The sequence below is a fragment of the Morchella importuna genome (genome assembly GCF_003444635.1).
Source record: "Morchella importuna strain M04M26 chromosome Unknown Morimp01GS034, whole genome shotgun sequence".
NCBI lineage: Eukaryota > Fungi > Ascomycota > Pezizomycetes > Pezizales > Morchellaceae > Morchella > Morchella importuna.
In genome coordinates, this window is record NW_025763431.1 from 510,639 (window position 1) to 529,207 (window position 18,569).

The window sequence follows — 18,569 nt, forward strand, 5'->3', positions numbered from 1 at the left end:
ATAGCGATGGCACATTTCTTTGCAAGGATTGCAGCTGTAGGTTTTCCAATGAAACTTGTTTTATACGTTTTTCATCATGCAAGAGGTATTAATAAGCTTCAAAGCTCTAAACCATAGCACCAAATATCGAAATAAAAGAATACCACTACTAAAAAAGGAATATAACAAGCTCCAAACATACAGCATTTCCGTTACAAGACCCTCTCAAGGAACAACGTCACAACTACAACCATGTTTTACTACTTTCAGATCATCAATAAATCTAACCCTCCTCTACTGTAGGCTTTGGCGGTGCAGCAGCCTTGGGTGGAGACCCAGGAGCCGGAGAGGCAGTAGTGTTTGAAGTAGCAGATTTTTCGGCAACGGCATCTGACTGTATTTCTCCGGCGACGCTCTTCTTAACTTTCTTTTCCTTTCCAACCTGTTCATCAAATTATTAGTTGATGCTTTTAAACCATCATATTGAACTACCTGCGTACCTTATGCCAAGCCCAGAGAGGTCTGAAACTGTCGAAGAATCCGACATCCTCGAATAAATTGGGATACAACCAGAGACCCGGCGGAGTTACAAACATCGTAATGACGAATAGAATCAATCTGAATATGCTCATTGCGATGAACAATCCAATGAGGCCTAGCATGCCCATTGAAAGATACCACACGCCCAATCTCAACATTGGCGGCCAGAGCGGGAACATAACGACCAGCAATAAGACGAGGATAACTCCAATGGCCATTAAGGTCTGTGTCCAACTGCGAGGTTCGTAAAACCAAGTATAATAAAGCTCATCCCTCATTTCCTGGTGTTGTTCGATCTTGACGGTCCACAAGCCCTTGACTCTTTTGCCGGGCTTGCCCGCTGGATGTCCATCAGAGCCTGGTTCGATTTTAGAGACGCGCAGAGCGAGGAGATTGCGAGGAAGAAGCGAGAATGCCTGCAGCGCCTCGTTGGGATTGGTGACTTTTGGAAGGAGAGTGTTCTTTGTGGAAGCCTTTGTGTAGTTGTCGCTCTGGAGGGCTCTAACAGCACGTTTAACTATTAAATAGAGCGAAAATCAGAAAATCAGTTTTGGACGGTGCATTATCAAGCCATAATGAATAACATACCCTTGAAGAGGTCTTTGCGCTGACCCTGAAGAATACATGTCCTACTCTTGAGATCTTGGTTGCGAAGGAACTGAGCGACGGCCAGCGCCTCAGGTGAAGCAATAGGAGGAGCTTGAGCTACCTGTTGTCCAGGGGCTGACATTGTTGAAAATGCGGAGGGTTATTAGGGATTGTTTATTGAAGCCGACGGGAGAGGGAAAGCGACGAAGGTTCTACAGAAGGTGAGACGATGGGGATCTTAATTGATATGGCAGGGTTTGTGCCACCGTAGGGGGTAGAGGCCACCTCTTCGTTTAGAGTGGCTGGGTGCCTATTTTTAGTGGCGCATTACTGCCGTCATTGAGGCGTCGAGGCACAGGCATACCTAGCCCAAATTCCAACAAAAGAAATCAACGAAACCTATTTAGCTTTGGCTAGAATGCACCTACATGTAGGTACAGTGCCTGAAAGGTTTGCGAGATTGCAGCGGGATTCATCAGCTGCTTGTTTGACTGCGGTAGTGATATGATGTTGCATCACTAACGGTGTGAAATAAATCGCATTCTTTTGAGATGATTATCGCGGACCATGATACATACAAAAGCTTGAAAACTATAGTATGTATCAAGTCAAAAGTACATCTCCTGTAGAATGGTATCAGGCTCGGATTCAGTTTGGAAGCGTTCAATGCTTACATGTACACCCGTGTCTAGAAAATTCCCGGATCCCGCACCATAGCAACCAGACCACGACCAAACACCACCACGAAACCCATGGGGTTTGCTTAAATATAAGTTGTGGAAAAGGTAGCACAAGAGGTAGAGAAGGCCTCATAGTATAGATGAGTTATGGAGAGCTTCCATTGAGGAGTGGGGATATTTTCCCCCAAGAGACCTTTGATGCGCCTTGAGCTCATAGTATGCCAAGGGTGAATCAGGGTTATGAGGCTGCAATTTCTAGTTGTTGAGATATTCGGTGGGTAGGATCCGGGAATTTTCTAGACACGTGTGTTTGCGCTTAAAAATTAAGCGGCGTTGATCTACCCTGCTTCATGCCCCCACCATAAAAAACCCCACCAACCGCAACTTGCGAGCAACACTCAACAGTCCAAAAGTTTCGATAAGCAACCATGAGTAATCGCAAAGAAAAGAAAGCTACCCCCGCCAGCTCCGGAGGAAAGAAGCGGGAAGGAGATGCAAGAGAAATCCATCGTCTTCAAGCAGTTGTGAGTGGAATAATTTTAAGATAGTATCGAGCTTTGTCTGACTCAAATGTACAGATCCTCACAGATGGGTTTGAAAACAGATTCAGACCCCTCACCCTCGAAACTCCCAGAGTGAGCAACCCAGAATATTTCTTCCAAGAGAAATTCTATCTTTGTAAACTGGAGCTAAGCTTTGTCGTAGTGCCTACTTCCTCTAGCAAACACCCCGCTCATCGATTACACACTTGAATTCCTCGCCTTTTCAGGCGTGGAAGATGTCTTTATATATGCATCTAGCCATGCCGAGAAAATCGAAGAATATATCCGGTTTGGAAAATTTCCCCTTAATGTATTGACACTTCTAATGGGGTTTGTGTCGTTTTTAGAGGTTCAAAATGGAATCAGCCGTCATCTCCAATAAAAAACTGTCAAATAATTGTGTCGCCTACAAGTACCTCAGTCGGCGATGCCATGCGTGATCTGGACCAGAAGCAGATTATTACACACGATTTTTTGCTTATACATGGGGATTTTATTGGCAACCTGTCACTGGATAGTGTTTTAGAGGAGCACAATAAGCGACGTGCAATTAGTAGTAAAGCTATCATGACTATGGTTTTGAGAGAAGCAGGAACCGCACATAGGAGCAAGTAGGTTATCACTTAGCTTTATCCCCCCCCCCCCGGGGGGTAAATGAGAGAAATGGCTAACTAATGTTAAACCCATGTAGAACCAGAAGCGAAACTGGAATTTTTGTGATTGAGAAGGGGACAAACAGATGCGTTCATTATGAAGAGGTTGGCACCAAGGATGGGGACATGACATTTTTGCCCGCATCTCTGATCAAGGCCCACTCGGAACTTCAAATACGCTCTGACCTTCTCGATTGTTCCCTTGACATTTGTGCACCCAATGTTCCGGTCTTATATACTGAGAACTTTGATTATCAACATCATCGTCGTGACTTTTTGAATGGTGTCCTTAGAGAGACAGATCTTTATGAGATGTCCATTCACGCCCATATACTATCTGATCAGTATGGGGCAAGAGCCAGGAGTCTCCAGACATACGACGCCATCAGCAGAGATATCACCAGTCGCTGGGCATATCCCTTATGTCCGGACAGCAATCTTGGCATAGATCAGGCCTACAGTCTGAAAAAGGGAAATATCTACGTCGAGGATGACGTCTCATTGGCAAAATCTACAATCATCAATCGTATGACTATCCTGGGTTCTGGTACTAGAATTGGTGAGAACACTGTTGTGGGACAGAGTGTTATCGGCAGGAATTGTGAGATTGGAGATGAGACAGAGATAGAATGTGCACACATCTGGGATGGGGTGACTATCGGTGATGGTTGTAAGATCAACAACGCAATTATTGCAAACAACGTCACATTGGGGAATAGATGCATCATTCAACCAGGTTCTATCATATCGTATGGAGTCAAAATTGCAGGTGGAACAACTGTGAGGGCTGGTAGCAGGATATGCAACTCTAGTAGTAAGATAAATGATGATGATTCTGACGATGAGAAGAGAACGGATGAAGATTTGGTTGGGATTGGTGGAATTGGATTCGAGTATGAGGGCTCGGACGATGATGATGATGATGATGACGGATTGGAGGGCTCGCTGCGTGACGGATTAGGTGAGTGGGTTCCTGGTAAGTTTTGGCTGGGCTACGAACTGACCATTTCTAGTATTTAATATGAATCATTCTAATCTTTCTGATTCCTCGATATCCACTATATCGGATGACGAAGACGACTCAGAGGACGACATGCCCGGCTTAAAAGCAAGACTAGCTCGCTCGGACTCTGTAACTACTGCTGGATCCGAAGACAATGATGAAGCGGAGTCGTGGCATAAAGAAGCCTCTCAGTCACTATTTTCTGCTGTCGAGGGTGACCACCCCGTTGAGGTTGCCTCACTCGAGCTTAATGGTTTGCGCATGTCTGCCAATGCCTCGTGGCATCAAGTTCGTCGAGCTGTCGTCACAGCACTCGTTGCCCGTGTTGAACAGCTAGTTTCCAAAGCCTCTAAGACAATCGCGGCGGCCACTGAAACTGTTTTCACACGCTGGAGCCCGCTTATCAAAAGGACAATCTTTGAGCGAAAGGATCAAGTAGACTTTTTGCTCATAGTGCAGAAAGAGTGTGTCGACAAAAAGCAGGGTCCCACACTTCTCTTTGCCATTTGCCAAAAAATGTTTGAAGCAGACTTGGTCGAAGAAGTTTCAGTCAATGCCTGGTGGGCGGATGAGAGGAGTAGCACTGATGTTGGCGGGATGGCAAATGTTAGGAAAGTTACCAAGGCCTTTGTCGAGTGGCTAGCTGAAGCGGAGGAGGAGAGTTCTGAAGTGGAGGATTCCGAAGAGGACGGCGAGGACGGCGAGGAAGAATAGCAGGGCAATGTTGACTGAATTAGGACCTCTGCAAAAGAACCACAGTAGCATTTTTCATTTTTATTTTTTCATCTTTCGGCGTTAGTTAGATACAATATGGTTTTTTATGCTCCTGCTCCATCTTTGCTCTACCCTAGGAATATTCTGCACCCACGTAGGGCCTAAGAGGCAGCTAGTCTTGCAAAGTTTGGGGATGAAAGGATTTATATAAAGCTTCGGGTTTCGGTTTTGTACAACAGTAATATCTATCACAAGGGGAGCGGGTTAGATACACGTATAAACTCTACAATGATTAGAGGTTGTGGTTATTTTTATCATGATTAGATGTAAAGTACAAAAAAGGCTGCCACCCATGCCTACCCCCCATGTTTTCGCTATTATTGTTGCCTTGTTTCCATCCTATGGGTCCGGTGTTCTTTGCTGGAAGTATTCTCACACTATTGCCTCTGGGGCCCCACACTAGGATTAGAAACATTTCCTGCCTTCCTTCTAATTGCCTCAATCTGTTCTTGAACATTTATATTCTGGAGCTGCTGATGGCGAACTGCATCCTTTGTCTCTGCAGATCCATCCCAAGAGCCACCAGTTGCAACACGTTTCCTACGCTCCAGCTCCTCGGCGGAGACATTGTGACCACCTGTAGAATCAAAGAGATCGTCGCGCTGGGAAGCAAGACGTTTCAAGTTTAGGACTGTATCATTGGTGGAGATATTAGTTGTTAATTGTTTGGCGTCGGCCCGGGCACGTTGTTCTTTCCAGCGGGGATCAAGCAATTCAACTACAAACACACGCATTCATTAGTAGAAATAAATGGAATATAGAAAGCAAAAGAAACCTACTTCTCATATGGTCTTCCATTTCATCTAACGGAATATTCTGTCCACAGTTCGGACAGATACCGAGCTGGCCTAGCTGTCGCTTTGCAAGCGCGCGAGGTACATAGTCACTCCTGATTTTCATCTGACCTTGACCAAGTCCCTGTTTAGCCGCCTCCTGCGCCTGTCGTTTCCTATCTTGCTCGCGCTGCCTCTCGCGGTCCTCGTCATCACTACCTTCCATCTCCATTTCCATACCGTCTTCCTCTTCTGCAACCTGTCGTTGCTGTCTTTGGTGTTGTTGGTATGGAGTCTCAATAGGCTCTGGGTCAGAAGTGGGCATAGCTTCTTCTATCCGCAGGGCTGATGGGTGTAGTGACATAAGTGCCTTTTGTTCTAGAGAAGCATGCTGTAGATCCGACAAGGACGTCGGGGGTGGAAGGTCAGTCTGGTCGTCGGCATCAGTAAAGACGACCGTTTCAACAACAACGAAGTCATGCCAATCGATTTGCGCATATGTGAGGCGCTCCTGGTCCTCTTCCTCTTCCTTCTTCTCTCGTTCTTTTTCCTGGAATTTTGTCCACTCTGCGCGACCCCGTGCTCGATCAAGGATGTGGAATTTGTCTTTAACATTCTTCTCAAGTTCCTCAACAGAGACACCTCCGGAGGGCGTCAAGAGTTCTGTGTATTGGTCTACAAGACGTGAGAAGTATTGGTAAAATGAGTGGTTGGGGCGAAGGAAATCAAATTGAAAATTGCGAGCTTCACGTTGCGACAAGGTCGTTAGGAACGAGCGGCCATGTCGTGCGACGAATAGCGCGGTCAACCGGAGAATATCGAGATCCTGTGCGGAGATGTTTGGCATCCGGGCACTGAATTTGAACTCTGGTGGCTCTGCAGGACCTTGGGGTTTCTCTGGTTCTACGGGTTCTGGTTTGCTTTCTGCGCCACCTGCACGTCCGGCTGCGAGGGCGGTCCCGCGACCAGCACGGATCTCTTCGAGGCGCCATATGTAGAACTGGTAATATGAATCGGCTGTATTAAGGAACGAAAACTTGGGATTGTGTTTCTCCTTTTCGCGGATACGTTCTAATGAGGGTTAGCGAATTGTTACTCATTCTCTCGAATACCGCTCGACTGACTTCGTGTGATCCCCTTACCACGAATCAGCCTCAGAGGAAATTAGAGGGGATAATAGGTATTGAGATACTCACGTTCAAAGACTTGCCCGTTACGAGCAACGTAGCCAGCAGTCTTTTCAACGATGGCTAGTGAATAGCACGGGAATTAGCGTTTGAAGCAACGACACGCGTGGAAGAAGCGCACCTACCTCGGAGGTCTTTTGGAGGGAGGACGACACCCTCTGGAGGACGATTTATTTGTTCCAGGGGGGCGAAAGCCTCTGCGGGAGGTGGGACTGCAGCTGGCGACATCTTCGCGAACAAACTATGATAATCAGAAGGCGAAGGGATCAATCAATATCTTGGACTGTTTGAAGAGAAAGTGACAGGACCCAGAAGCTACATACATGACAGCCAAATTACCCTGTTGCTCTCGTTACCCGGCCGTGTAATAACAAAGTGGATGTCGACCCAATACACCGTCAATGGTGGAGTCAACCTCGAAACATTCAGACAACGCGCCCCATACACCCTACAATACAATCAAAAGAAAAACTATCCAGTAATCTCTACTGCTGCCTGTCATGAGTGTAGGGCTCTCTATCTGTGCTATTTTATGCTTGTTTGAAGCTTCTATTGGCTAACATGCTGTGCTCAGTTTGTTCCTATCAACCCTCGACCTATGCTACAGTCGCTGTACGTTAACCCTCCTAATAGCGTGGCCAATGTATCTAGGAACGGAAGGAAACAAGCCGATACTAACACATGTACCGTGCCGGATCTAGTGTCAATAAGCCTGTAGTCGTGCGCCTAAAGTGGGGACAGACAGAATATAAGGGAACTCTCGTCAGTGTTGATTCCTACATGAACATTCAGCTTTCCGGGACGGAGGAATTTGTCGATGGTAAAAGCACAGGAAGCTTGGGACAGGTTCTTATCAGGTACTATATACCACCTTCCTTAAGTAAATGCCGATGTGTAGGGTTACATTTTACTAACAGTGCGCAGGTGTAACAATGTCCTGTGGATATCTGGAGACAAGAACGCGGCCGAAAAGGATGTAAAGATGGAAGACTAGAGAGTTTGGGGGCTTATGGGTAATATTTACTTGGAGTGGTGTTTTTCTAAAAAAAATAAATACCAAATGAATGGCACAGGGTGCGTAGAAGCTTTATCAAACCCAAATAAACAGTATTGTGCATATATCTGAGAATTGAGATAGACACAGACAAGTTTCACGTCAGCCCTATCCTGAAATGAGCGTACTAGTAATCTAGTCAGGATTCGATATGAAAGCTATTGGTAGCTGGAAATCCTTCAATCTTTTAAGCCTGGGAATGCCTATCCAGAATCACCTTCCCCACACCACTGCACGTCAGATTATCTCAACCGAGTTTCTAAAAAAGTCCCAAAATAAAAACCATTGGCAGTGCTGTTGCTACAGAGACCCGTCCGAACAGTTGAAAGGTGGAACTAATATGCCAGCAATCTATAATAACATTGACTATACCTTCCTCAAGCCCCTAAGCCCACCTCAACAATGCATCTATATCACATGTTTCTTTTTTTGTCATTATTTCGAAAGGCCTGTTATTAGCCTCTCTTTCACAAAGAATCGGTCAAAAGCTTGTTCAGCTTGGCCATCTTCGAGGAAACTGAAAGGTCGATAGTCCTGTCACTAATTTCGACAATAAGCCCTCCAATGATATCGGGGTTGACCTATCGAGGTTAGAAAACAATCGTAGAGACGGATGTTTATTAAATGTGTACCTTGTTAACGACCTTCAACTTCTTGCCCTGTCCGACATATTGGGACTTGGAGATGGCGGTCTCAAGACGACCGAGGAGCTTTGAGTCGAGGTTCTAGAGGTACAGCGTTAGTCCAGCCCAGCCTTTTAGCCCCTTCCGACCAAATATATCCCTTTAATATTCCTGCCTACACAACCACATCCGTCCCCGCACCTTCCAATTCACGAATTCTACATAAATGTGTATTTGGGGATATCCTACAGTAGCACTGGTAATGATTGCCTCAACCTCTCCTCTGTGTGCTCCCATAAGGATGGTGAACTTGTCGATAACATTTCCAATGAGACCGAGTCTGTTGTTCTCTGCGAGAGCCTCGAGCAGGTTCTTGACTGTCTTGTCACCACCGATCGGCTTGGTGATCTGGCTGATAATTGCGGACTTGTCTTCGGCGCTCAAAGTAGGCGATGAGATGATAGAAACGAGCTTAGCATCGCGGTCAAGGCTTGCCTTGAGGGTCTGCAGAGATTTGTCGGTGGCTTCGAGAGATGAGGTTTTGGCTGATGCAGTATACTATTCGGCCAGAAGGGAGGGTTAGCCGAGTGGACATTTCGATGATTGATGTCTCGTTTGTCTACACAAAAGAAAAATCTTTAAAGAACCCCCCCCCCCTTCTATCACACTCTCCCACCGTCCACCTCTCACTACAAACCGTTGTAGCACAAAGTAGGGAAACTTCCCCACCAAACATGAACCGGGAGAACCCACCAAAGCAGAAGCGTAAGTACCATCGACACCAAACAGGGCAACGGGCGGCTTAGTCGATGAGGCGGCAGCGGCATAAGTCCTGACGCCGGCGCGGGGAACAATTGCCCTAGCAAGGGAGGCGGTGCGGGCGGAAAACATTGGTGAGAGCGGAGAGAAGGGTACCGTAATGGATTGGATGAGAACCGGGCGTCGGGGTGATGATGATGGGTTGAGAGAAAGAATCGGGGTCGGAAACGAAACGGGTTCGATCAGAGGTTAGGGTTATTCTAGGTGGTGGAGCTGATCATGGCGTTGCACTCGCCCCGCACCCATCACACCGCCACATATTGAGCCACAGCCGAGATCATCCGAAGAGTTGTCTAGTAGTCGCTACCTATGAAATCTACCGCAGTACGAGGTGTTTAGAAATGGGTTTATTGTTATTTATCATTCTAAGAGATACCCCAGGGTGCTCATTAACACTAGAGTCCTCCCAATGGATCAATACTATCGCTTTACTGATTCGCAAGCCCCAAACAAACAAAAGGGAAACGGTCCAAGGGTGGAGATAGTTTCTGCGAAGACTATCAATGCTGCTCAAAAAAATGTGGCTCATTGACTACTTTGACCATAAGTTCCCCAACCAATAGTAGATTATGTTTGGAGAGCCCTCACTTGCTAAAATATTCGTTTCTGTTCGTCCCATTTTATGTGCTTCAGCATTCCTTCCTTGACCCATTGATATTTTGCTGTAGGAGGCGGCGCCCTCAAAAACTCATATTCCTTGAGTTCATAGAACGTGAATGGATCCTCCAGTTCGTAGAGTTGAAGTATCTTGTATGCGTAGTTTGCATCCAATTTTCCATCATTAAATTCCAAATTTCCAACACCCTTGTCTGCTTCATCAATTTGTCCTGGTCGCCTCTCGCGGCCGATGGTTGCGATGTACTGAAGCTCCTGCACAGGTGCCATGACGTAGAACCATACTCTCCTCACAGATTCTGGGATCGAATATCTCCGAAACTCGTGAGTCTTGAGGCCAGATACGACCTCTTTCATTGCCGCCGGTTTGATCGAAATGACAATATCTTCATCTTGAGGCTTATCGCTCCTTTCTAGCTACACAGTTAGTTTTCTTAGGAAGCTATCTTAGAGTGAGTAGTTGAGCCAGCTTCTGTACCGTAAGTTCCAGCCATGTTAGCAAGCTCCTCGAAGATCCGTAAAGAGAGTCCTAAATTATTGTTCAAGAGTGTGGTTGTTTCCGACGATAACCACAATACCGTTCGAAGTCATTTAATGAAAGTGACTCAGCACGCAGTCAGTCACGTGTTGCAACAGTCGGCGCCTCACTTAACGTCATCGATAACAGAAAGAAAAAAAATTACCGAGCGCAAAGGCCATCCAATACGCACACACTTGAATTGCCACCCCACTTCCAATCAAAAAATCCACAACAATGGTCAAAATCCAAGAAGTTGAAGACGAACACTTCACCGATGTGAAGCCTGCATTCGCGGACGACGCTGAGGATGACGATTTCACCGATACTGACAGCGAAATCTCTGACGAGGAGGAGGGTGATGATGAGCTGGAGGAAACGCTTTACGACCGCCTTGTGGCTTTGAAGGATATCGTCCCATTGAAACAGCGCACATATCTCTCCAACGGAGCTTCGCGCACCTATAGGTGGATTTCCAAGGGACTTTCCTTCGGTGGATCTACGCTGTGGGTCTTGACTACCTCGGTCATGATTTTAGGAGTTCCATATGCGGTTGCCCTCCAAGGGGATCAGCAATTGGCCGAAATGGAGAAGGAATATAACGTTTGTACCCTTCAGAAATGAACAAATCAATGTAAGGACAAAAAGCTAATCTATTCACTCGGTAGATGCAACAATTCACTACTGAGGTAAGCTCCGTCTCAAAAGCAGAGCAGAGACAAGTGGCCAGTATCAATAATAATACTAACAACTAAAATAGTCCTTGACTCCCGGCGCACAGTCGATTCTCACGGAGGGAACCCAGGAAAAACCCCGGCAGTAAACGGCTTTCTTCTCTGCATCACATCTCTACCTGTATTATGCTCAATAGGCTGTAAATTTTGATCTATTTTCATTTTTTTCCTTGAGGGAGTGGGTGTTTGGCGGAAAGACGAAAAGCGATCAACCTTAAAAAGCGGTTTAGATGATCCGAGGATAGTTCAATTCTGGAGGGCCAGAATTTACAGGCCTGCGTATCTTCTCTCTAAAATGCAATGGTGCATCTCATGGTTACCTTTTAAAAAATGTTGACCTTGGCTCATGTAAAATAACATAACCATATATACATGTACCTATTAATTCTACAACAAAGAGCCGAACTTGTTCAGGATGTGGGCGGCAATGGGTCTCCAGAGAAACCATCCTCATCGGTTTACCGGTGTAGTCATGAGAGATCACTCGATTGTCTAAATCGGCCAGGGAAAACAACACACTCAAAACCACGACAAAAATTACCGAGGAAGTTCCCTGGGCATATTTCTGTCGCTGTCCAACATAAGTTTCACCCTCGTTTCGGGGTCCCGATGACTTGTGACTTCCTCATCGCCTTATTCGCGATGAGGGTGGCTCACGCTCCCATTGGATGGTTGCGAGCTGTGCTGGCCACCAGTCGCCTTGGTAAGGCACCACCACATCTAGGCAGCTGGGAAGTCTCTAAAACTCGTCGTCACACTCCTGTCACTAACCTGCCTAAACTCAATAATTTGAGAGTTATTGGCCCGTTCGTATGCCTTGATCCTGCAGGTGGCAGCGCCCTGGGGTGCGAAACTGGCGTCAAAAGCAAGCATCGCGGCTGAGTTATTACACGTACCTATCAGGTACGTTGTTACCTTTTAGATGGCGAATATAAAACAAGGGGCATATCTGCCTACCCTCGGGTGCTCGCAATGTATTGATTATGCTTCGCCAGGTCTCTCTCTGATACCGCTGTTCGCGTGCAATTAGATTTATCCGGCTGTTAAGGAAGATCTAAATTGTCTTATCGCCCATTTGAAGGAAAACCCCACCATGCGAGAAACGGCCTTAGCGAAACATACTCGAGTTCAGTTAATCTCACTTCGGCGGAAACTCAAGAGCCCAAAACCGTATGGTCCAGCTACTGCAGTGCTTCCAAAATCGATATGGATGCTAGTTTTAAGTTACTTGGACGAAGACGATTGTATCTATCGTCAGCACAAAAACCTTCACTCTCTTTCCCTCACGTGCCGGTTTTTCAACGAATATGCGACAAAAGTACTGTATGGGACTCTTGATTTGCAATTCAATGGACAGCGAGATTCAATGCCTCTCAAGCCTTTTAGCCATGAGGATCTCGAAGCACCAACATGCTCCTGCCCGTCCCACATGAAGGCCCACGAGTCTCCGATATCGAATACCCTGAGGAGAAAATTGGATAAGCTTCTCCTTACTCTCAAATCCCGCCCAGATCTCACTGCACGAATCCGGTGTTTGAAATTACCAAATCAGTATCTCCCGTCAGATATCAGATATTTACCTTACGACAAACTGAACAGGCGATTGAAAGAGATTTATTGCTCTCTACTTGAGCGGTGGTTCCGGATATTCAATATTTGCTCCAGCACGCTAGAGTCAGTATCTGGTCTGGGAAACCTATGGCCAGAGCTCCAATATCGTTGCTTTCGGAGAGCAGAAATTCAGTATCGCCTGGACCGGAGACCGGAGCTGCCGAATGAACTATGGTCGGCTCTAGAGGAAAATCAAAACTGGACGCGATGGGACTTTACCAATTGGTATACCACCCTACTTCCGGGTACGGATCTGGAGATATTCAGGCGGAACATGGATGGTATATGTGACTGGAGCCCCGAAAGGATGCGCCGAACATTTCGTGGGTGGACCAATCTTGAGCACGTTGAGGTTGCGAGCCCGGCGTGGATGCAAAAGGGTCTGCATCTTCTTCCAAATCTTCGATCTGTGGCTATTCACACGAATTGCCATACGAATTATAACGATATATTCGAGCATCTACCACTTCGAGGCATTGAGTCAATAACCTACGATTGCTTCGAAAGGACCCCTCGGAATACGGTAGAAATGACTTCGGAGCCCTTCGGAGCCCTTATTAATTATCTGCGCAATGCTCGGCGTTTATCACTCAAACTTAGACCATCCACCATTCCCACTCTCACCCACCTGAACATAAATTTTCAATGGTGGACCAAAGGTCGACCACTTGGAATGGGCACATTCAACCACCTGGCATTCTCCATATTTACTCTGGTTCCCCTCCTCCAGGAGCTCAAGTTGATCCTAGTTACTCTGCATGAAAGAACTCTGGGTAGCTCTGAAGAAGAGTCAAACGAAAAGCACACGATATGGGATACCGTATTTACCGCGCAGCATCTTCGAAAAATGACGATTTCCCTCCCTGCACGGACAAACAAGGAGTGGTTAGCGAATAAGATGGTGACGGGGGCGTTCCCTGTATTAACTGATTTTACGTTCCGGTCCGCGATGAGCCGTGATCACGATCAGACATGCTCGTGCGAGATGGAACAGGATTCTTTGCTGTGGTATAAGTTTGGTCAGGCTCAAGATGAAACTATGGTCAATGCTTGTCAGGCTGCAGGAATACCCAGGTGGACTATGCAGATTCGGAGTAATCCTGAAAATGTTCGTAGGGGCTGTGCTAATTGGATGGTTGGCTAGAGTGCTTAAGCTGATCATGATGGTGGTGTCTTTAGGCATGCCCTATCTTCTTAATCAACCATGAACTTGAACATGGTGCTCAGAGCCTCTACCGGCGAGCGCCGTGGATGCCAGGGCCAGGGAAACTGGCCTATGCAGGTACATCGAAAATTCTAGGTTCGTGCACCTAGCCTGAGTGTGTTTCTGATGAAACGCCGGACATTGTACTGTTGGGGCACAGAACACTGATATAGCTGATGCGTTCAGGTGGTACCATATGCGAGGTGCCAGATTTCTAAGTGTGACTTGCACTTGTAGATGCTGGCTTTGACTTATTTGGGTTGGATTAGTATTGAGCAGGCTCATTCTTTTAATATTTAGTTCCTTGGAACGCCCACACCCGGACGGGATCGATTTTTTTTTCCTTTATTTTGATTTCATATTTTGTAGAGTGCGTACCTAGAGCACATGATGATGATGCATCCACTCAGCGACAGGGTTTATAATGGAAAGTAGGTATAGATATCGACAATACTTTAGTCTGGTAGGAAAGGCTCTGGATTTGGTTGATTTGCTTCAACTGGGGCAATGGAGAGACGTTGTGGACGTGAAGGAGTTGCCCGGGGTGCTTGGGAAGTGATTGCGAGCAGAGATTCATAGATTATCACTCGCACGTCGCTCAATGCCGAAAATCTGCGTAGGGCACCGTACCAATTGCAAAATCTCATGTGCAATAGAATAAATATTCATTGAGGAAGAACATATGCCTATGTACCTTGCATTCTGATCCTTACGGACCACATACAATTTTGCTCTGGAAATCTGGTAGGGTTAGGGCTGCAGTGCTTTCTGGCCATGGGTCAATGGCAAATGGCCAAATTAGCCATGGCGCAAAATCATGCTGTGCATTTCCGTTTTCTTTATGTACTTCATGCAAAACGGCTAAATGTTTTCCTGGTTTGGTACTGTTATTTATCAAAAGTTTCTCTACTACATGTAGTACTTTAGAAGCCATGATTCATAATAGTGGGATAACCTAGAACAAAATAGTGGAAACCTACATTAGCGCCACCCGAACGCGTCTCCCCATAAAGCTTCGACGCGCGACGACAGCTCTTCCCTCACTGCCCCACTAGTCATGAGCGAGAATTCGCATTCATCGCAAGCAGCCCCGATAGATGAGTATCGGGTTTTGTGGACAGCCGTATGGAGACCTGAATGCTTCCTCTACACCGTAGCGCTGTCATCTACTGACGTAGCGACAATAGCAAAAAAAGCAAAAGCTCAAAAAATGGCACGACGGTTCGTTCACTCGGCGCGCTTTGAAACAAGCTTCTAAGGCAGTCCATTAACAGTCAATAGGATTCCTCCGATTTCACAAATTCAACAAGCGCCTATTGGTATATGATGATGCTCGACATCTTGTGGTAGGTTATTTCTCCTGCTGTTTGCACAGGTCATTACCGGACTAATTTTATTGCATAGGCGGACATGTACCTCCGCGGGCGCGACACAATCGAGGAAGGCGACGACCTGGAATTCGAAAATCACCTCGTGACAGTCGAAGATTTCAAAGGCACCGTAGTCCAAGATCTAACGCCATTATTTACATCCGTCGTGAAGCGGAAACAAGTGGGTATATCAAATGTCCTCAATATATTGCTCTTGTTGACGAAGACAGCAAATCCAAGCAGTAAATACCCTCATAAGCTCGGAAACACCCAACCAGGCGAATCGCCATGGACCTTGGGGGCCTAACAGTAGAAATGCTACACCGACTCCCCACCAACGCCCCATGGCTGCTGCGGCGAGGTTTCCTCCTCAGACGCCCATGCAGCAAAGGCCAACGAATATGGGTATGAGCTTACAGCATTCCATACGGGCGAACAATAATACCCAACATCCTCATTCATATAAGGGCAGGTCACTAGGTCAAGCCCAAAGCCTTCCCACGAGGATAGAGCCAGCTCAGAGGCCAAATAGAATATCGAACCCTAATCCGCCAATACAACAGCTGCGGCAATCAGGTCCGCAAGTATCAGATGCAGCTACATCTTCTACTAGCTATCGGCCTCCGCTCAATGCTTTAGGCGGTCCACCAAGCCCTAATAGGCGATTAAACCAGCCCTCCAAGCAACAAGCACCCCTGGAACCTCCTCAGAACCATCTGTCCTCCATTCGGCGTAAGAAGGCCCCTTCATGTCCAGCTCCACCCCATGTAAACCGAGGGTCTCTCAACTTGAACGGATTCTCTGATGCGGCCAGACCCCTAGAGCCTCCCCTAAAACATAGCAGGACCAATAATATTTTTTCGAATCCAGCTCCTGTAAACAAAAGCACACCAAATCTAGTTATAGACACAGATAGTGATGATGAACTATTTGGGTCCCCACCCGACTTCAATATAAATTCTGCCTCTCCTCCACCCGCCCAAGAGACAGACCTGAGACCTGCCAGTGCCTCAAAGCGGTCTTTGAATGGGTCTAAGAATCAATATAATGATCCCCGTGCATTCAAGCCTCCATCTAAGGGGAAGACTATATCCTCGCCCGAAAAAACTCCAAGCAGGGGCCGGGTGGCTATGTCAAATACGGATGCGGGTGAAGGCAGCAACCCCCGTATATCTCAACCCTTACCGAACGATAGGTCCTCTGCTGCTCCCTTGAGAAACCCTCAGGTGGCGGTGGTTGATAGTAATCCAATCACGAGTTCCGGTGATGAAAGTGAAAAGGAGAAGGAGCCATTCGAGCCCCTCGTAACTACTGGTAAAATCCTGCTGGGAAACACCGCAAAACGGAAAAGAACCAAGCTTCTGTGCCAAAGACCTTCTCCGGTAGCTCCAAAAGACCGACCTACGGACACAAAGGAGCGGGAGAGTGTAGCCAAAAAGCCCAGAAAGGAACCGGCCTCAAAAGCATCTTCCCCCCCCACGGTTATAGGCAAAGTTCCAGACGAGGATCTAGCTATGGTAGATTTCGCCAATGATGCTCCGATCCCACCTCCCCCGGCAGTGAAGAAAAACCTAAGCGCTTTCAAGTTCCGGCCTCCGACAAGAGTTCACCAGAACAAGAGTGACGATAAAGGCAAAGGCATTGCAAATGATGCGCAGTATAGAATAGAGGAGAAGGAGGACACGGTTGAATACCAGAAGGAGCACGATATTGGCCCGTGGAGCTCGGAGGCGCTCTTCTTGTTTGATTGGAGGCCGCCGGGTATGAGGGAGAAAGGAAAATAAGATATTAATTAGTTAGCTTTTTGCACATAGGGGAAGCGTTTTATAGTACTAATATTCATTCTGGTTAGGGGTTTTTGTTGTTTTTGTTTCATTGCTCGAAAGACTGAGCCTTTTTTTCCCACCAGCATCGGGGGCCGGTGTTTAGTGTGGAATATCATTGGTTAGGAAGCAAGCCTTTTTTTTTTTTTGCCCCGAGGGAGTTTTCTTAGAAAGTGAAGTTAGTGAATCTGTGATGACAATGATTGAAAGGTGCTATTTGATAAACCGGGCCTTGGCATTGGTTTATGTAAATTTGAAAAATACCTCTTCAGACAAATAGAGCCACACCATCTTAGAATAGAGATAATAAGGCCCACCATTAATAGTTTTGATCCATTTAACCATGGTTACTTCCATGCTGTCGCTTTATGCAAGAGCAGAAGTAAGTCGCGCACATGTAGTTGTGTTTCATTTCATCAATTCACATTAGCCACAGGTTGCTGAGTAGCAAGCATCCGCACGCTGTACGCCAGGTTTTTAGTATAAGCAGCCATTGATTGAGTACACACGATATCCACTTAACGTCAAGGCCCGCTGCAGGAGTATTTGAGGAGCCACTTCACAGCTTTAGGGGCTGATGCGCCGAAGACCATGCGGTAGTTATAGGACTAAGTCAGTCGAGTGATACTTGATGATTGTCACCGGCATCGTCAAAAAGTATTCAAGGATAACAAGGCATGGCCGGATCCCGAAGAAAAGAAAAACATCCCACCGTTGCCTAGATACAAGTAGTTTTTCAGTTAATTCTCCCGGGATAAGTACCCATACCCCATTGTACCGGTAATCTTGGCATTCAAATAGGACTTGGGGCAATGAACACACATGGGCGAGTGGCCTAACAGTTACCACTCGCCTTCCGGACGGACACCGAGAGGTTGTGCTTTGCCTTCGACTACAGAGGATTCAGGGTTCAATCCAGGGGTGGGGGTTGTAGATATGGCTAGATCATGAATGCAATCTTTTGTTCTTTTTTGTACAAGTACAGTGGCAATAAAGATATTGAAGTGGGGCATTGTAAATCAATATACCCCGAGCCTCAGGCTCGAGCACAGACCCTCCAGCTACAAGAATAGATGTTACCGAAGGTAAATCCACTCGATATACATACAACCGTCATAATTGGGAATGAAGAGCTTCCGATCCAGGAGCTGTTCGAGTAGAGTTTACTGGTTGGTACAGTATATACATGTAGTCAATTTCTCTTCAAATTCTGCTACTCTGACTATCCTATGGATGTGAGAGGTAGGTGACGCTTTAGTAGCTACAGTACTTTTTCACCAGTTGTGGGGGTGCCCCAGATAGGTGATAATGATATCTCACTACATATAGCTACATGATCTAGCTAGAGCTAGACTGAAAGTTATATATTGAGACAGATGACAGTTAACGTCATGGAGAGCTGGGGTACATATAGCTTCTTCCACGAGGCATGTGGATCTGTATTCAAATTAGCCCAGCTAACTTGAACTATAGAAGAAAA

The 18,569-nt window shown here is 46.5% G+C and overlaps 9 protein-coding genes across 9 annotated transcripts; 5 read left to right on the forward strand and 4 right to left on the reverse strand.

Annotated features, from left to right (window-relative positions):
- Positions 1–262: 262 nt before the first annotated feature.
- On the reverse strand, positions 263–1,249 carry LAJ45_09221 (uncharacterized protein; the record flags this gene model as incomplete). The annotated part of the gene is made up of 3 exons (XM_046118766.1): positions 263–421; positions 480–1,036; positions 1,108–1,249. The coding sequence occupies 3 exons, from the start codon at positions 1,247–1,249 to the stop codon at positions 263–265; spliced, it is 858 nt and encodes a 285-aa protein (XP_045968151.1).
- A 966-nt stretch (positions 1,250–2,215) lies between these two features.
- On the forward strand, positions 2,216–4,699 carry LAJ45_09222 (uncharacterized protein; the record flags this gene model as incomplete). The annotated part of the gene is made up of 6 exons (XM_046118767.1): positions 2,216–2,311; positions 2,366–2,422; positions 2,493–2,617; positions 2,677–2,940; positions 3,021–3,943; positions 3,996–4,699. The coding sequence occupies 6 exons, from the start codon at positions 2,216–2,218 to the stop codon at positions 4,697–4,699; spliced, it is 2,169 nt and encodes a 722-aa protein (XP_045968152.1).
- Positions 4,700–5,136: 437 nt separating this feature from the next.
- LAJ45_09223 (uncharacterized protein) lies at positions 5,137–6,947 on the reverse strand (the record flags this gene model as incomplete). Its single annotated transcript, XM_046118768.1, has 4 exons — positions 5,137–5,477; positions 5,539–6,603; positions 6,729–6,782; positions 6,845–6,947. 4 exons carry the CDS (start codon positions 6,945–6,947, stop codon positions 5,137–5,139), a joined length of 1,563 nt encoding a protein of 520 aa, XP_045968153.1.
- A 272-nt stretch (positions 6,948–7,219) lies between these two features.
- On the forward strand, positions 7,220–7,713 carry LAJ45_09224 (uncharacterized protein; the record flags this gene model as incomplete). Its single annotated transcript, XM_046118769.1, has 4 exons — positions 7,220–7,225; positions 7,294–7,331; positions 7,421–7,576; positions 7,644–7,713. 4 exons carry the CDS (start codon positions 7,220–7,222, stop codon positions 7,711–7,713), a joined length of 270 nt encoding a protein of 89 aa, XP_045968154.1.
- Positions 7,714–8,240: 527 nt separating this feature from the next.
- On the reverse strand, positions 8,241–9,287 carry LAJ45_09225 (uncharacterized protein; the record flags this gene model as incomplete). The annotated part of the gene is made up of 4 exons (XM_046118770.1): positions 8,241–8,354; positions 8,406–8,498; positions 8,646–8,954; positions 9,150–9,287. The coding sequence occupies 4 exons, from the start codon at positions 9,285–9,287 to the stop codon at positions 8,241–8,243; spliced, it is 654 nt and encodes a 217-aa protein (XP_045968155.1).
- Positions 9,288–9,740: 453 nt separating this feature from the next.
- LAJ45_09226 (uncharacterized protein) lies at positions 9,741–10,324 on the reverse strand (the record flags this gene model as incomplete). The annotated part of the gene is made up of 4 exons (XM_046118771.1): positions 9,741–9,747; positions 9,804–9,806; positions 9,904–10,243; positions 10,309–10,324. The coding sequence occupies 4 exons, from the start codon at positions 10,322–10,324 to the stop codon at positions 9,741–9,743; spliced, it is 366 nt and encodes a 121-aa protein (XP_045968156.1).
- A 260-nt stretch (positions 10,325–10,584) lies between these two features.
- On the forward strand, positions 10,585–11,170 carry LAJ45_09227 (uncharacterized protein; the record flags this gene model as incomplete). Its single annotated transcript, XM_046118772.1, has 3 exons — positions 10,585–10,950; positions 11,016–11,036; positions 11,108–11,170. The coding sequence occupies 3 exons, from the start codon at positions 10,585–10,587 to the stop codon at positions 11,168–11,170; spliced, it is 450 nt and encodes a 149-aa protein (XP_045968157.1).
- Positions 11,171–12,447: 1,277 nt separating this feature from the next.
- Positions 12,448–14,114, forward strand: LAJ45_09228 (uncharacterized protein; the record flags this gene model as incomplete). The annotated part of the gene is made up of 3 exons (XM_046118773.1): positions 12,448–13,800; positions 13,872–13,992; positions 14,083–14,114. 3 exons carry the CDS (start codon positions 12,448–12,450, stop codon positions 14,112–14,114), a joined length of 1,506 nt encoding a protein of 501 aa, XP_045968158.1.
- Positions 14,115–14,953: 839 nt separating this feature from the next.
- On the forward strand, positions 14,954–17,050 carry LAJ45_09229 (uncharacterized protein; the record flags this gene model as incomplete). Its single annotated transcript, XM_046118774.1, has 5 exons — positions 14,954–15,019; positions 15,084–15,117; positions 15,178–15,242; positions 15,301–15,447; positions 15,497–17,050. 5 exons carry the CDS (start codon positions 14,954–14,956, stop codon positions 17,048–17,050), a joined length of 1,866 nt encoding a protein of 621 aa, XP_045968159.1.
- Positions 17,051–18,569: the final 1,519 nt, after the last annotated feature.